Source organism: Mus caroli, unplaced genomic scaffold, assembly GCF_978045245.1.
Source record: "Mus caroli unplaced genomic scaffold, Mus_caroli_1 scaffold_3, whole genome shotgun sequence".
NCBI classification, from domain to species: Eukaryota; Metazoa; Chordata; class Mammalia; order Rodentia; family Muridae; genus Mus; species Mus caroli.
The window spans coordinates 1,587,565-1,603,350 of NW_028227258.1; the positions used below are offsets into that span (position 1 = coordinate 1,587,565).

The window sequence follows — 15,786 nt, forward strand, 5'->3', positions numbered from 1 at the left end:
GTGAATTTCTTTTATTTATTGTTTCTATTTGCTGAATATTGATTTTGTCTTAGAAGATCTCCTCTAACACTGAATAAAGAAGTAAAAACAGACAGCACTGCCAGTTTTTCATTATCTGCTATTGCTTCTTATTTTCTCTTATAATTTTTTTATTTACTCTTTAATGTTCCATAAGTGGCTTTCACAACTATTGGCACTCTTGCCTACAAGTCCTCTCAGTGAGATTCATTCTGGGAAATGCAGTCTCTGTCTTATGGCCTGTGTGTGTGTGTGTGTGTGTGTGTGTGTGTGTGTGTGTGTTTCTGGATTTTAGCAATCCCTTATTCTGTGTCCCAAAGCCACTCAAACTGTTGCAGAACTTCATCCTCATTTAAGGAACTGAGATCCCAGCTTTCTGCTGGCCACCCCTACAGACACTATGGACCTCTCAAAAGAACTTCTACCTCCTTGATAATTTTGTCCCGATGCAACTTGCTACCCAGCATTTGGTCATCACAAAGTGAGGGTGAGTCAAGAAGGTTACATACAAACATGGCACTCGCTGTACAGCCACATGCTGTTAGCTGATAAGAAATGCCAAATCCTGCCACCATACACTAGACCCATCACACTTTTGGTATCTAGTTTGAAGAGGGCTTATTTTACTGAGTGTTGAATTTTGTCAAAGCTAATTTCTAAGACCGGTGACCACTTGACTTTCCTTCCTCTGGTTTTATGGTGAGTCACATTGTTCAATGTTTACTGTCAATTACGCTTGCCATGAACAAACTCTATTTAGTCATGGGCATTACTCATTTTTATGCTCTATCGCTCTGGTTTGCTAACATCTACTAATGCTTTGTTGATTTCGTTAGATATACCCATCAGATGTTTCTACTAATCCCTTTGTCCAGATTGTTATCAAAGTAAAACTGATTCCATGAAGTAAGTTTGGAAATGTTCTCTTCAGTTTGCTATAGTAATTAACACAGAGTTAGTTCTATCTCTTAATTAACCCTTGGTGAACTAAACAGGTGGGAGGCTGCACAGTGTGGCCTCTGCTTCTTTTGGTGTTTATTGCAGGACACAACTAACACCAACCCCTCCTTTGCTCTCAGAAGTGTCTGAATATGCTCTAGAAATTACATAGCCACTGTTTATACTACATAATCTCTAAAAATAATTATAAGTGAAAGGAAAAATAGATATCCATTTGTCATTAAAGCAATTTTTCTTATTGTTTAAAAATAGGAAAATAATTTTTAGAAACCAGGTGAAATGCAAATCACAGCTGTGTAAAGAAATGGGATTGCAATTCAATTTCCCAGTACTTTCCCAAGTGTTCTGTAGATATTAATTTCTGATTTAAGATTATATAAATAAAAGTATGTATAAAATGTCTTCCCAATTAGAGAAGAAGTTTTGCATTGACTCTTTAGTTACATCATATAAAACTTACTTTGGTGGGCCTAACCATTCTATTACAGGTCTGATGTTTAAAGTACATTTTCAGCTAGCTTCTATAAAAAAAAAGCACAATAAGAAAACAGAAGGGCTGCAGCAAAGCTGTCTGCAGTCAGTCTTAAAATTTTCATTCCAGTGATGAAAATAAGCAGTTATAAAAAGTATTTACAGCAGTATTTAGCTAAAATGGGAATAATAAAAACACCATAGAGAAGAAATGTGATTGTTACTTCATGGTTTCACCACAAAATGAGGAATCATTTATTATGGATGCATACCTAAGGAGTTGGTGCTAGAATTAACATTTCTGAGTAAGGAAAGTGAGTCTGATGGAATTATTTTCAAAGACCTCACAGATATTAGCAGAACTAGAGTTCAAAACCAAGATTTCTGGCTCCAGTGCCAGCACTCTAGGACTGCATGTTCAAGTATCTCTCATGACCAAGGACATGTGTCTGTCCTATATTGAGGATAGGTATATACAGTTTAATTTCAAATAAATAAATAAAAGACGATGTTTGTGTCACAGAATAGTTTAATTTTTTTAAGACTATAACTTTTAACAAGTCAGATAACTGTGGAAAACCATCAAATTATTTAAGAAGTAAAGTCATTTCACTATAAAAAGACTTCTTACTGTGTATATTGGCTTCCACTGGATAGTTCGAATGCTAATGAAACCGGTGAAAGCTTTCCTATCACTTGTTATGAGATTTCTTCTTCCTCACAGATTCTTTTTTTTTAATTAGGTATTTTCCTCATTTACATTTCCAATGCTATCCCAAAAATCCCCCATACCCACCCACTCCCCTTTTTTGGCCCTGGTGTTCCCCAGTACTGAGGCATATAAAGTTTGCAAGTCCAATGGGCTTCTCTTTCCAGTGATGGCCTACTAGGCCATCTTTTGATACATATGCAGCTAGATACAAGAGCTCCGGGGTACTGGTTAGTTTATATTGTTGTTCCACCTAAAGGGTTGCAGTTCCCTTAGTTCTTTGGGTGCTTTCTCTAGCTCTTCCATTGGGGACCCAGTGATCCATTCAATAGCTGACTGTGAGCATCCACTTCTGTGTTTGAAAGGCCCGGGCATAGTCTCACAAGAGACAGCTATATCTGGGTCCTTTCAGCAAAATCTTGCTAGTGTATGCAATGGTGTCAGCGTTTGGAAGCTGATCATGGGATGGATCCCTGGATATGGCAATCACTAGATGGTCCATCCTTTCATCACAGCTCCAAATTTTGTCTCTGTAACTCCTTCTATGGGTGTTTTGTTCCCAATTCTAAAAAGGGGCAAAGTGTCCACACTTTGGTCTTCGTTCTTCTTGAGTTTCATGCGTTTATCAAATTGTATCTTATTTCCTCACAGATTCTTAGGCATTCTGATGAAAACAGAAGGTCTCATCATTGGGATTAGTCCCTTAGAAAGTACAGTTGTGACACAAAACAAAAGCCAAATGTTTTCTCAAGTAAATTTACTGACTACATCTATTACCTCAATACCACCTAATCCACATTGTTGTCTATGCTTTCACAGTACAGTACCATGTGGTTTAGGAGACTTCTTATACTAAAGTGCTATGTGATTTATCCTTACTAACAATAAAAACTTCTTAGTGCTACTACAAGCAATTGCTAGAAGCTTCCTACTGGACACATGAGAACTTCATGGGGGAAATGAAAAGATGTTAATTTTCAATCTCATATAGAGTCATCATTCAGTGAATAATGTGAATGATTCATACTATTGACATGAATTGTGATTAAAAAGAAATGTAGTTCTGGGAAATACACCACACCACTCTATACCATACCATCATCCCCAACTCTGTGCTTTTAAATAAGAAAGCTCCATGTAAAATATCAGCATGTATGTGTATAACTATGCTAAAAATAGTCTTATACTGCATTTTTTTCATGAAATGTATGTTTGTTAGACCAAGGTTTCATTTTAAATATGCTTCATATGGTCAGTTTTTAATTCTAAGGGAAATGTTCTATCACTGTGAGTTTCCAAGTTGTACAAACATTGCGACAGCAACAATAGAGAAGCAAATTATTGATCAGAGTGAAAAATAAGATGCTGTGTAATGCCCACCTATGGACAGAAGACCAAGGAAGGCCCATGCTTCAAAGTGTCCCATGACTAGAAAGTTTGGGTTTTCAGTCTTTTTTTTTTTTTTATTAGCAGTCACCTTTCCCCTCAGTTTACTGAGACAGAGCCTTGCTTGTAGCCTGTGATAACCTTGAGTTCACAAACCTCCTATCTGAACCCCACACATGAGTATTACAGGAGTGCACCTCTATTCTGAACTGGAAGTGACTTTTGAGGTAAAATGTCAGGTTCCTCACATTTATATGTGTTTGTGGCTGTTCCTTCCTCCAAAATCATAATCAATTCCTTCATATAATATTGACGGACAGTGGTCTAATTAAGTCTCATTAGAAATATAGTTAATGCCTTTGCCACTGTCAGGAAACATTCATGTAGTAGGCTTACAGGCTCCAGTATATGGAAAGGAAGGCATGAAAAAGAGTCATTATTCACTTCAGGTGAAGTTTTCTGTAGAGTCAAGGCCACACATTTAAGGCAAAAGTTCAAAGCCTTCTAAGTGCAGTTCCCTACAGATGTTCTCAGATGTTTATTCCCAGCACTGTCCCATGAACTCACTTTGAACTCAGTGTCTGTCTGGGATCTACACTCTAAAACCCATATTATCTCCCCTATCCCTTTTCATGTTTTCATGAATCTCACTTTCCCAAAGAGTAAAGTTATAGAAATATCTTCCTAGAAGCTATATCCAAAAACAAACCCACTCTAAAATCCAAACAGGAGCAAGATAGTGCAGAATAAAATGACCATTACAAAATTAGTGCCCTGGGAATGTGTAGAGTCACTATGCCAATCAATATCAAACTATTGTGTGTAAAGTTGCACCCAGGTTTGATCTAACAAGTCAGCAATACCCAGAATTAGTAAGACTTCAGCAAGAAGATTGATTGAAGTTTGAAACCAGCTTGAGTTATATACTGAAATAAAAACCAGTCTGAGATGTATAGTCAGACACTTTCTGTCTCAAAAGCAGAGTAAGAGACAGAACACTGGCTCAAGGAGTAAAGCATTTGACCAACAAGTCTGGCATCTTGACTTCAATCCCTACATCTCACTTAAAAACAGAAGGAGAGCTCAAATTTGTCCTCTGACATCCACATACTGTGGCATGTCCCTCCATAAAAAATAATGATAACAGTTTTCAACTTAATAAAATACTAAATTTAAATTGTTTTGGAAAAGTTTTTGTTATGAATAATAAAAGAAAAATCAGAAGGCCTGAAAGTGGCAGAGAGACTGTTAGGGACTGGTAAGAGAAGAGTAGGAGAGTGAACAAAAATCTGCAGATAATAGTTACATGTTCCTGTGGAGCTGCCAATCTGCATAATCAGTGTGCTAATAAAAAAGTAATAAAAGAAAATTATTTCTGAGAAGGGAATTCTGTGTTTAGTTTGGGTTGACACAAAGCAGGTGTTAGAGTGAATGTAGGCAGAATATGCTGGCAACAGTCCCAGGAAATGCATGTTGAGCTTTCAAGATCTCCACTGGACGCCGTCTCATGGGGATGCTTCAAGGGCATAAAATTCTACAGAGCTGTAGACAAGGCAGATGAGGAAGTGAGCTATTTCACACCTGCTCCACAGAAACTAAGAATTGCTCCTAAGATATTCTGAGGCCCTGGCTGAAGACACCATCCTGCAGAGGACTGTACAGAAAGCCATAGGCTGTGAGTCAAGGTAGAAAGAGATGTATGAAAACAACCAAAATGAATAGACATGTTTTCCACAGATGATAAAAATCAAAATCTGACTGTAATTCATCACTGAAATTATCATTGTATTAATAAGAAGTAAAATGTACAAATATTTTATATTACCAAGTTTATAAAAAGTGATATGAAAAAAAAAAAAAACTGATGAGAACAGGAGTCAGGAAGCATACCGAGAGGGGCTGGACAGAAGCTTAGCTTTAAGAGCATTGGCTGCCCTGGCAGATGGCCCAAGCGTGGTTCTCAGTGACTACCATCTTCAACTCTAGTTTTATGGTATAAAATGCCCTCTTCTGGTCTCTTAAGGCCCTGAATTCAAATAGTATACAGATATATTTGCAGACAAAATCCCTACACATATGAAATAAAGAAAGACAAGGACAAAGAAAATGAAGCTCTTATAGAGATACTTTGGGTTATAAGTGGATGGAGCTATGAATGAATTTCGCTATCCTTGGAACATTTAAAAATTCATTCTAAACAACTCATTATTGTTCCTTTCAGGAAGGGCACATATGCGGCCCCTAGTGAAGGAACACTGGGATATGTATGCAAATGACTTCACAAAAGCAACATTTTATGACCACAAAAAAAAATCTGAAAATAACTACCCTTCATTTACCAGAAAATGCTAAACAATCTATGTTGTATCTGAATAATGCCATGGCATTCTAAGACAGTGGACAGTTACTATCCAAATGAATAAATATGAAAAATATAAATCAATTTTTAAAGCCTCAGTAAATATAAACAGTATGATTTGATATATATAACATGGTAACGACACAAACGGATTTCTTTGTTTTAGGGAGTTAAGCAGTTACATAGTAAAAGTCTTAAAAACGAAAATCAATGAGCATTTAGGAATTTGTAAGCTAGGCCAGGAATGAGGGTGTATGCCTCAGAACTTGGAAGGGAGATGCAGGTGTGAGTTCAAGGCTAGCCTGGTCTACATAAAGAGTTCCAGGTCAGCCAAAGCTACACAATTAGAGACAAACTGGAAGATACATTCAGGAAGAGGCACAGGTGGCATCCACAGTACTAGCTGTTTCTTTATCCTGTTGGGTTTGAAACCCACATATCATGTTCCTGCAATGTGATAGGGAGGCAGTAGAAATAAAGGGAACGTCTGTTAGTGATGACAACAGTTGACAGGCAGCTTGGGATGCAGAGTAGAGGGCAGAGGAGGCTTGGTGACCACAGGCCAAAAACATTGGAGTAGCAGACATCAGTGAGTACAGGCAGTTGTTCTCATGATGTCAACAGGAAAGAAAGTTAAGAGATGAGGAAAGACAACTTAGAAATATTTACAGAAGAATGAAGTCCAGACTAGACTATAAACACATTAAAGTGTTAAAATAGAGTACAGTTATAGGAAAATTCCAATATTGTTTCAAGGAAAAGACTCCTGAGGAATATTTTAATTAAACAAAAAATTGATTTAATGTTTCAAGTAATTATTTCATCTAATTTCTAAAATTTCATTAAAGGTTATTTCTCACTTTTCAATGTCACTTATAGCAATTATGATTCTGTTAAAAAAGTATGTCCAATGTTCTTGCTTGTCTTTAACTAACAGGACTTAGCCAGTTTTGCATTTATACACACAGATTAATCTGGCATTGGAGGAACTGTAGGAGTGGAAGTCAGCTCAATCCCTTTTCACATGGGGCAGGCTACACCATCCTAATGATAAACTGTGAGAAATGTTAATGACTAACTGAATAATAGGAAAGGCCTGTTCATCTTAATGTTGCATGGTTATTCAGCTGAGATTCCCATAAGAACGTCTTGGCTGGTGCAAAAGGTGCAGCTGCCACGGACTCCTCCTCAGTTGGCCTTTCTCAATCCATGGGAAATTAGGGTTCCAGACAGGTGAGCATGGAGTTGGCGACAAAAAGGGTGACAAACAGACATGGACACAAGGGAGTGTGTATCTGAATGTATTTTCTCAAAGCGAGCACCAGTCTTATAATACAAACAAAAACCAAGAAGGCTAGGCGAATAAATTTACCAAGGTACAGTGGTTCTTAACACAAAACAAAGAAAATGCATACATAAAAAGATGACGGGAGCCAGGCTGTGTTTACAACTGAAAATAGGAACAACCCTTAATTAAGATCAGCTAAACACAGAAACCAGGTGAATGCTCTGATGCAATGCTAGTCTATTGTTAAACCCACCACCAGGGGTCCTTTAGCAAATACCTGATTATGCTATTCATCTGGGCCTAGTGAAAAACCTGAACCAGGGGAATTCTTTCTACTAACCCTTTCATGAATAATACTACAACCCACCTATTTCCTAGGCCATTATGTATTCCTGTGTATGGGTGTGACTCAGCTATTGTTCTAAGTAATTACTATGTAGACTAGCCCTGAGCTTTTCTAGCTCTATTCAAGTAAATTGTAATGCCTAAACATTGGAACACTGGCAGAGGCTTAGCTATATGTCAAAATCAATCCTTAAAGGCACTTATAATAAAACAATACTGAAAGAGAGCATATGGATCCATACCCCAGACTAATGCGGGGGCAGGTTTTGAGTGTACATGCTATGGGAATCCCAAGGTTCCAGGAGGCTAAGTTTCCGTGAAACTCTTTGCCTTGTGATTGCTTCCAGGCTTTTAGGCCTGTCAAGCAGACTTCACTGGAGTGGATGTAGCATGCAGCCAACAACAGTTTGAGATTCTTCTCTCCATGATAGCAATTTCAACTCTAGATAGGAGTATTGGGGAAAGGATCATATATTTTAATAACAAGTAAAAGTTTTAAAACTTCCAGCTGTAAAATTATACGCACCATAAATTCTTCCATTACTGACACTAAAGGATAGTTTGAAGACATATTTTATTTCCCCTTTTCCTTCTCTAAGATATATTCTGACTATTTCTATAGCAACATTGATGTAGTAACTAACACTTTAACTCCTTTTTAGACTACCCGATGGCTTCACGCAGCTTCTTAACCTGACCCAGCTCTACCTGAATGACGCATTCCTCGAATTTCTTCCAGCTAATTTTGGAAGGTAAGAATAAGAGATAATACTTGTGTAATCTCATTTTGCTTCTGCCAAGTGCTTCACCAGTACATGAATGACAGGGCAGATTACAGTTGGGTCTCATTATATACAATAAATGTTAGTTAAATGTTCTATAATAATTAACATAAAATTAGGTCTTCACATAATATTATCATAAAATAATTTTAGGTGAGTTAAAATTAAATATAAAAAAATGTCCCAGATAATATAAGTAAATGCAGGAGACTGTTCATGGCTCTTGGGTTGCAAAATTCCATCATAGTCAAGGAATCAAAGGAGAGCATTGTAAATATATAGACAGTATTGGACAGCAAAATGCTTTCAGATAGAATAAATCATTAAACACAAAATAAATTAAAAATTGTTTTCATCGTCTATAAAAACAAATAAGATCCTTAATATATAAAGTTCTCTCAAATGAGGGTGAATACTGGGTAGTATGTGGTGGCTGCATAGGCAACTTGTAATAAAATGTAAATAGATAGTGAATATAGGAGAAATCTCTGTCTCTACAAATATCCAATACAATACAAATTAAAATGACAACAAAAGACTTCACTTGTCCTAGCTTCTGAAACCAACATATGTGACTGAGGGTAGTGATACATGCTTAAAGAACTTCAAAAATAGTAATGCCTTAAAATAGTAAAAACCTTAAAATTTATTACCAGAAATGTCTCATGCCATATTTGGATTTTGTAGACAAGTACATTTTTCACTGTTGACAAAATGAAGACTAAGAAATCACATCTCTGTCTAGGAGCTTGGCTGACTCTGGTGTGGTGCTATGTGCTGCTCCTATGTGACAATACTGTGCAGAAATGGATGATCATGTATGAAACCCTAATAAAGCTGGGAAGGTTTATCTAGCAAAGTATATAAACTGTTTTTCCAATATAAATACATGAGATAAAAGTCTAAAATTCTAGATGACTTTGATTTTCATTCGTATTTTGTTTCATATCTTCAAAGGTATTTTCTTATAGAACACATATCTTATAGAGCCCAAAGTCATTCTAACATTATTATCAGCTTTTGGTTGATCAGTTTTTAATTGTGAAAATGATTAACTGGGTTTTTTTTATTCACCTACCTCTTGACAGAGGTAAGGAAGACATCAGGTAGCATGGTGAAGTCAACTTACACACAGTGTTCCCCCTTACATGCTGTAAATGTCCCAGACCCCTTCATTTCTGTAGTTGAAGATATATCACAGTATACTAAACCATACACATGGGGAAAATTACAGGTCAATGACTAGTAAAAGTGTTTCCCCAGCTCCATCTACCCTTGTAGAATAGAATTATCCTTTGAATATCAACTACAGCACATTGTTCTTTAAAATGAACAAAGCATAAAATATTTATGACACCCTAAGACACTTTTTGTCTTGATTTTCTTTGGTCATTTATCTTCAAGTAGTTTTAAAATGAGCATGAGGTTCATGCTAAGAGGACATATAATACCAATACTACAGCTACTTTGAATTAGAATTTAAGTTTTGTGTGTTGCCAAAATACGCTATTTTTAATAACATGTTTCCTTCTAATAATTTATAATCTAAGCAATTTTTCAAGTTCAACTACTAGATAGTTTGACAAAATGATGCTCAAATTTTCTTCCAGCCTGAAACTTTGTATATTTAAAACACAGAGTAGATTTCACTATATTGTCAATACTATCTCAGCCACTGGAATGTGAGGTTTTCAGATATCTAAGACACTCTCATGACTGGAGCTTTTGTGCACTGAAGCATGTTATTTAATAAAGACTTAAAGTTAAATTGAGAACTAGAGAGAAGAAAAAGGGAAGAGGCCTAGATAAATACCTAAAAGCACATTAAAGCTATAGATGATAGATGGAGTCATTTAAATAGATTGTCCGTCAAAATTAAGATTTTGGAAAATCCAATTGGTATTGGTTTTACAGTAGCTTTGTGAAAAACAAAATTAAGGCTCAGTCTGGTCATATACAACAGTGTGTGTTCCTAATGTCACACCCTTATGTCATGAAGTGTGAGGTGCCCTCCTGGAACACAGTGGTACCCAAGCAGCAAGAGAGGTGAAGGCAGCACCCTCCAGTCAGTACTGTCACAGGCAGTAGACCTTCAGGTTCCCAACAAACCTTTTCAGAAAGGGAAAAATGTGAACCTTGGAGTCAATAAAGCATGGCACACAGAAGTGCTCCTGTTCTGTCTTTAGTGAGATTAGAGAGAGCAAGCACTTCACCACAACTTGTGATGTGCTGGGAATTTGTGTTACAAGCATGATATCATTTAAAATATTCAACCTGAGGATTTAGTGTTATTGATGAGGAAACTAAAGTTAAGAGGATAACAGGGTTGATTAGCTTGCATAATCTATCATAGAGACAGGATGTTCATGTACCTGTCTTCACACCAAACCAAGGCCTCTTACCTCTGTCTGTCTTTCAGGTATGTCTATGGTCTCTCAATGAAAAGCTTTGCGACATCCCAATGAGCATAACACCTGAAATTACTGAAGATACTCAATAATCTAATGAACAAACAGGCTTATTAAATGTAAAAGAAAATGTACTTCTATGAAACATTAGGAACTTAGAAGACTGGAATTCAAAGATACAATCAAATATTTTTAGTTTTAGCATTTTGCCATTGGCCAGGGGTGAAACAACCCTGCACATTATTAGTTTACATATTTATTTAAAATCTGGCACAAGCTCACGCATGGTGCATAGGCATGCATGCAAGCAAAATACTCATACTCATTAAAATTATAAATAAATATCTGACACCATACTAAAGCAGCTGAGTATTTTTGTCTAATTAATGGTAGTTTGTTTATTTTGCCATGTAAATGCTTTTATAAGAAACAATGATGAGTAATTTTTTAAAATCTTCTCTACAGACTTGTCAAATTGCGAATACTGGAGTTAAGAGAAAATCACTTGAAAACTCTACCAAAGTAAGTGACAGCGTCTTTTCCAGGGTCTCTGTTGTGACTTTTCACTGCTAGAAAAATGTCTTTTTGATTTTATCACAGCAGCTTTGCAATTTTGAGTGAATTATTTTACACATCTAACTAAAGGCCAAATTCTACAGTAAACTGTAGACTCATATGAAGTAGTAAGCTTCCTGCTTTGCAAAGCAGCTCACCGGCAGAGGTTTGCTCATGGCTAAAGAGCCTTGCCACAAGTCTGAACCAGCATTTGTGTCAGTCTTACAACCAGAGGCAGTTTCCCAGGCTTCAGCCTCAGATGCTTCACACCTCAGGTTAAACTGTGAATTGAGTCAGTTTACAGTTGTACATCAAAGCCAGAAGTTTTTAAAGGAAAAAAATTAAATTAAAGTGGTTTAGCAACTTAAAAAGAAAAGGTTCTGTTCACTTATTCATTTGTTGCTTCCAACCAGTCTTTTTAAAAGATGGTTTATATAAATATTCAGAACATTCTAAAGCAAAAGCTAATTTTACACATCTTTGTAAAATGTTTTGTTTTCCTCTACTTTCTTTCATTCGTGTACAATCACAGGATATGAACTGTACACGAATAATTGTTTTCCAAGATCAAAATGAATTTTCAATTTTTTTTTTTTTTGCTCAGGTAAAATGATGTGCTTTGTCTGGGTGGTGGTTCAATGTATGTCTTGTTACTCTTATTGCTTTACTTAAGTTTTGCAAGGCAGCAAGTATATCAATTTATTTCCAAACTTTCAACAACGCTCAAACATCTTACTCCACCAGATTAAAACTTAATCTTAATTTTTTCTTTTAAAATATATTCTTCCAGCAAATGAGGCTAAATATACTGATAAATTAACTTAAGTGCAATTGTGTGTTATGTAATTCATGAACTTTTCATCACTGCTACGCAGCACATGGATATGATGAGGAGTCCCTGCCATGCTCTGGAATTCACTTAGACAGACACATGGAGAGGCATGTGTGATTCTCCCTATGTGGCAGTTACAAAGAAAAGTTCAAAGGGGAGGGTGTGTTCCACATTACAACATCCTGTATATAAGCAATACCTTTCCTGGACCATAGTCCTAGACAGGTAGAAATGGGGTGGTGTGTGTTCAGTGTTGGTCTCCTACTCCTATACAGAAAACTACTGCTACTGTTTCATCTGGGTGACTTTTGCTTGTCACCTTGAAAACTGAAACACAGCCAGGTGGAACATGAACCAAGAGGGAAGAGCAGTGATTGCTTACATCTGACTATATGCATTCAGTTCTGGGAGAATACCCTGAGAGTACAGAGGGGAAGAGGCAGCCTCCTCATATAAGATTTCAGCTTGAACTATAAAATAAACCCAATGTAAGTTGTAAGAATTTTAGTACTTTTTTGATGTACATCATAATATGTAAGGTATAACCTAATAATATCAATTTATAATATGGACTTCATAGGCAATGAGTAATAGTACTCCTGATATGTGGGTATTCTATGGGTTTTCAGAATACCACCTGTATTAAGTAAAATTAAGTTAAGTTTAACAATGTACCTGGGCTGTTTGGGAATGTAAATCATTGTCAAAGTCTCTTAGAGAAGGATACTGAGTGTCTTTGGTAGACTGCTGTACATGTCACAGCTATAACTTTTATATTTAAGAAACATTTTTAGAGCTATTTGCAATTCAGAATGTTTGTTTTATTCTGTGTCAACAAGAATCTAAGAAGCAATATATAGACAGAGAATGTATGGTACTTTACTTTAGTTTTGACATCTATGGAATGAAAATTACATAAAGACGTTCTGTTGAATAAAGTAAACCCTGTTTCCACATATAGCCAATTATTCAATCACCATCTGTACCTATAACTTAGAAGTGCATGAGAGCTTTGTACATTCCTTTAGTTTGCTTTTCCAATGAAAAAAATTAAATGCAGTTTAAAAAAAACTATTTTAGTTTCAAAATATCTTCTTAGAGAATTGAGAGCATGTAGTTTCCTTGGTGATACAAACAAGCTGGAGAATGTTGGTGGGCCTTTACTTTTCCTTTGTTTGATAAGTTGGTTGGTTGGTTGGTTGGCCTTATTTTTGTCTTACAGGCTACAAATGCTATGATAAGTAACATTAGAATACATTCCTGTATTAATGTGATGGGCTTTATATATGGGGAACCTAGGATATGTGTCTTCGTTTAAAAATGCAAGCATAAGCAGTCCATCTCCACACAATATCCCCTGTCACTATTCTCTAGGAGTATCAAATGGTAGTGATAGTTAGGCCCTCAGACATCTGCTTATAAACTCATTGAAATTTGTCAAGTCAACTGGATGTGGTGAAAGAAGACACCAAGCATCCAAAAGTAATGTATAATACAAAGGAAAAACCTTGAGATTCAATAATACCACTTCTTAAAGCACAATTATTCTGTGTTCTGGGTGGTAATCTCAAAGGGTGGGACTAGTCTCAGAGGAATGTTAGATGTGAAGGGAAACCTGCTCTGTTTGCTTCATTTTGTTTATGTTTACTTGCCTGTCTGTTCCTTCGTTTCAGTTGGGTGTCAGAATTGAAAGGGTGGCTCCTGGCTGGTTCATCTCAGAAGATGAGATCCCCAACTGTTGACAGGGTTACAGCTTCCTAGAGCCTTCTGTCTGGAATATGCTTCTATGCTTTCTAAGGTGCTGGCTGTGAGGGAGAGGCTTTAGTCTTACACATATAAGGCTACTTACTCTCAAGTTGTAGTTAGTAGCCCTCAGATCTTGTGAGAAGTGTGGGGGGGTAGAGGGAGATGACTAGAAAGAATAGAAGAAAAGGGTAGGGGAAACCTTGCTCACTTTTTTATAATTTGATTAAATCTTACTCTAAATTGTTACTTTTAAAGATGATGTCTAAGGATAAAAGAATGATCAATACAAGGAAGTTACCAGTTTTGTTTCTAAAAACTTATGGACACAGGGATCAAAGGGACAATTTACATGTATAAAGTAAGAAACTCAAGTATAAAAGCCACCGTGTTTCAATTGAAAGGAACTGTATGTTTGCGCTATGTACATGTTATATATTTTACATATAAATAGTGTCTATAGGCCAGGCAGTGGCACACACCTTTACTCCCAGCATTTGGGAGGCAGAGGCAGGCAGATTTCTGAGTTCGAGGCCAGCCTGGTCTACAAAGTGAGTTCCAGGACAGCCAGGGCTACACAGAGAAATCCTGTTTCACCTCCACCACCACCCCCCACAAAATGGTGTTTATATTCATAATTATCACTCAGATTTCTAAAGTACTCATTTCCAAGTAACGTGTTGTTCCTTACAGTCCATAGAGTGATTTATTACAGCTGTACTTTAGGTTTCAAATGAGTAAGTTTATACAGTATTCACCAAAGCCAAAATAAAAAAACAAATGGCAGGCAGCAGGCAAACAGAAGCAGCAGATGACAGAAGCAGCAGATAGAAACAGCAAACAGAAGTAAAAGCCATCAAATCAGGCACTTAGAACATGCAGTGGAAATACAGAAAGAGAAATCAAAGGTAACATAGTCAAACCAGAAGCTTACAGCATCCCACAGAAATCAACAGAGGAACAAAGTTTCTCTACTGATAATCTTCCTCCTTTCCCTTCCCAGTGCAGAGTTTCTATAACCTGACTGCTCTCAAGGGTGCCATGTTTTTAACTGAGCTATTTCCTGTTCTCCCCTATCCCTGTCACTGAAGTAAGGAGCCAACCAGTCACAGGATGGGAAGTTTGAGTGGATTCTTGAAATAAACATGCTTGAGTCTGAGACAAGGATGGCCTCCTCACCCCAATGTTCTTCCAACAAACTTAGGTAGCATAAGACAATTCACTAACGTAATGTATGTTACATGTACTTAATTTTCATGGACGAACTTTTATTCTTCTTTACTAAGGCAAGTCTATTGACAGATTTGCCTGGGGTACCATGTTCTTCCTCTCTTCGTCTTCTGTTTTGATACAGACTATCAATGTCAACAGAAAAAAAATTAAAAAGCTCAGAAGCAAGGATGCATTCTGATCTGGGCAGTAGGACCACAGCCTCTTTTCCTCTCTGATCAGTGTGTTGTTGATGGATGGTACTCAACCTCCATTTCAGTAAAATACTTTAATGGGTTTTCTAGTGCTTTACAGGGAAAAAAAATGCCCTTGTCAGGCACAGCTTCCTGAATGGCTTCTTGGTGTTTCTATTAATTCTGATTTTCTATCTGAAATTTATAGTCAGATATTTGTATTTTATAATTATATTAGCTCACATTCTTATAAATCTTCAATGTGTCATGGTTTTGCTGAGCATAGTGTCATCCCATTCTGAGTTTTCTTTATGGGTCAGACATAATGACAAGCTCGCTTCCCAAGGAAAACCATGTCAGTTCCTCTGGCCTTAGAGAGTGGCACATTTTTCACCTGGTGGCTGATGTTTTGACATAACAACAGCTTATAAACTATAATGTAGTGTAAGTGTACAATTTTATGCTATCCTCTAAAACATAAAACATGGACTCTCAATTGGCTCATGCAAAGAAAGATTATGAGCTAT

General features: G+C 36.7%; 1 protein-coding gene across 11 annotated transcripts in view; it reads left to right on the forward strand.

Moving 5' to 3' along the window:
• Lrrc7 (leucine rich repeat containing 7) overlaps positions 1 to 15,786 on the forward strand; it is a 505,524-nt gene that overhangs the window by 263,744 nt on the left and 225,994 nt on the right. For all 11 annotated transcript variants that reach the window (XM_029475023.2, XM_029475017.2, XM_029475018.2 and 8 more), the window contains 2 exons: positions 8,199 to 8,288; positions 11,192 to 11,248. In XM_029475023.2, coding sequence (XP_029330883.1) covers positions 8,199 to 8,288; positions 11,192 to 11,248 — 147 coding nt within the window. The remainder of the gene's footprint in view (positions 1 to 8,198; positions 8,289 to 11,191; positions 11,249 to 15,786) is intronic.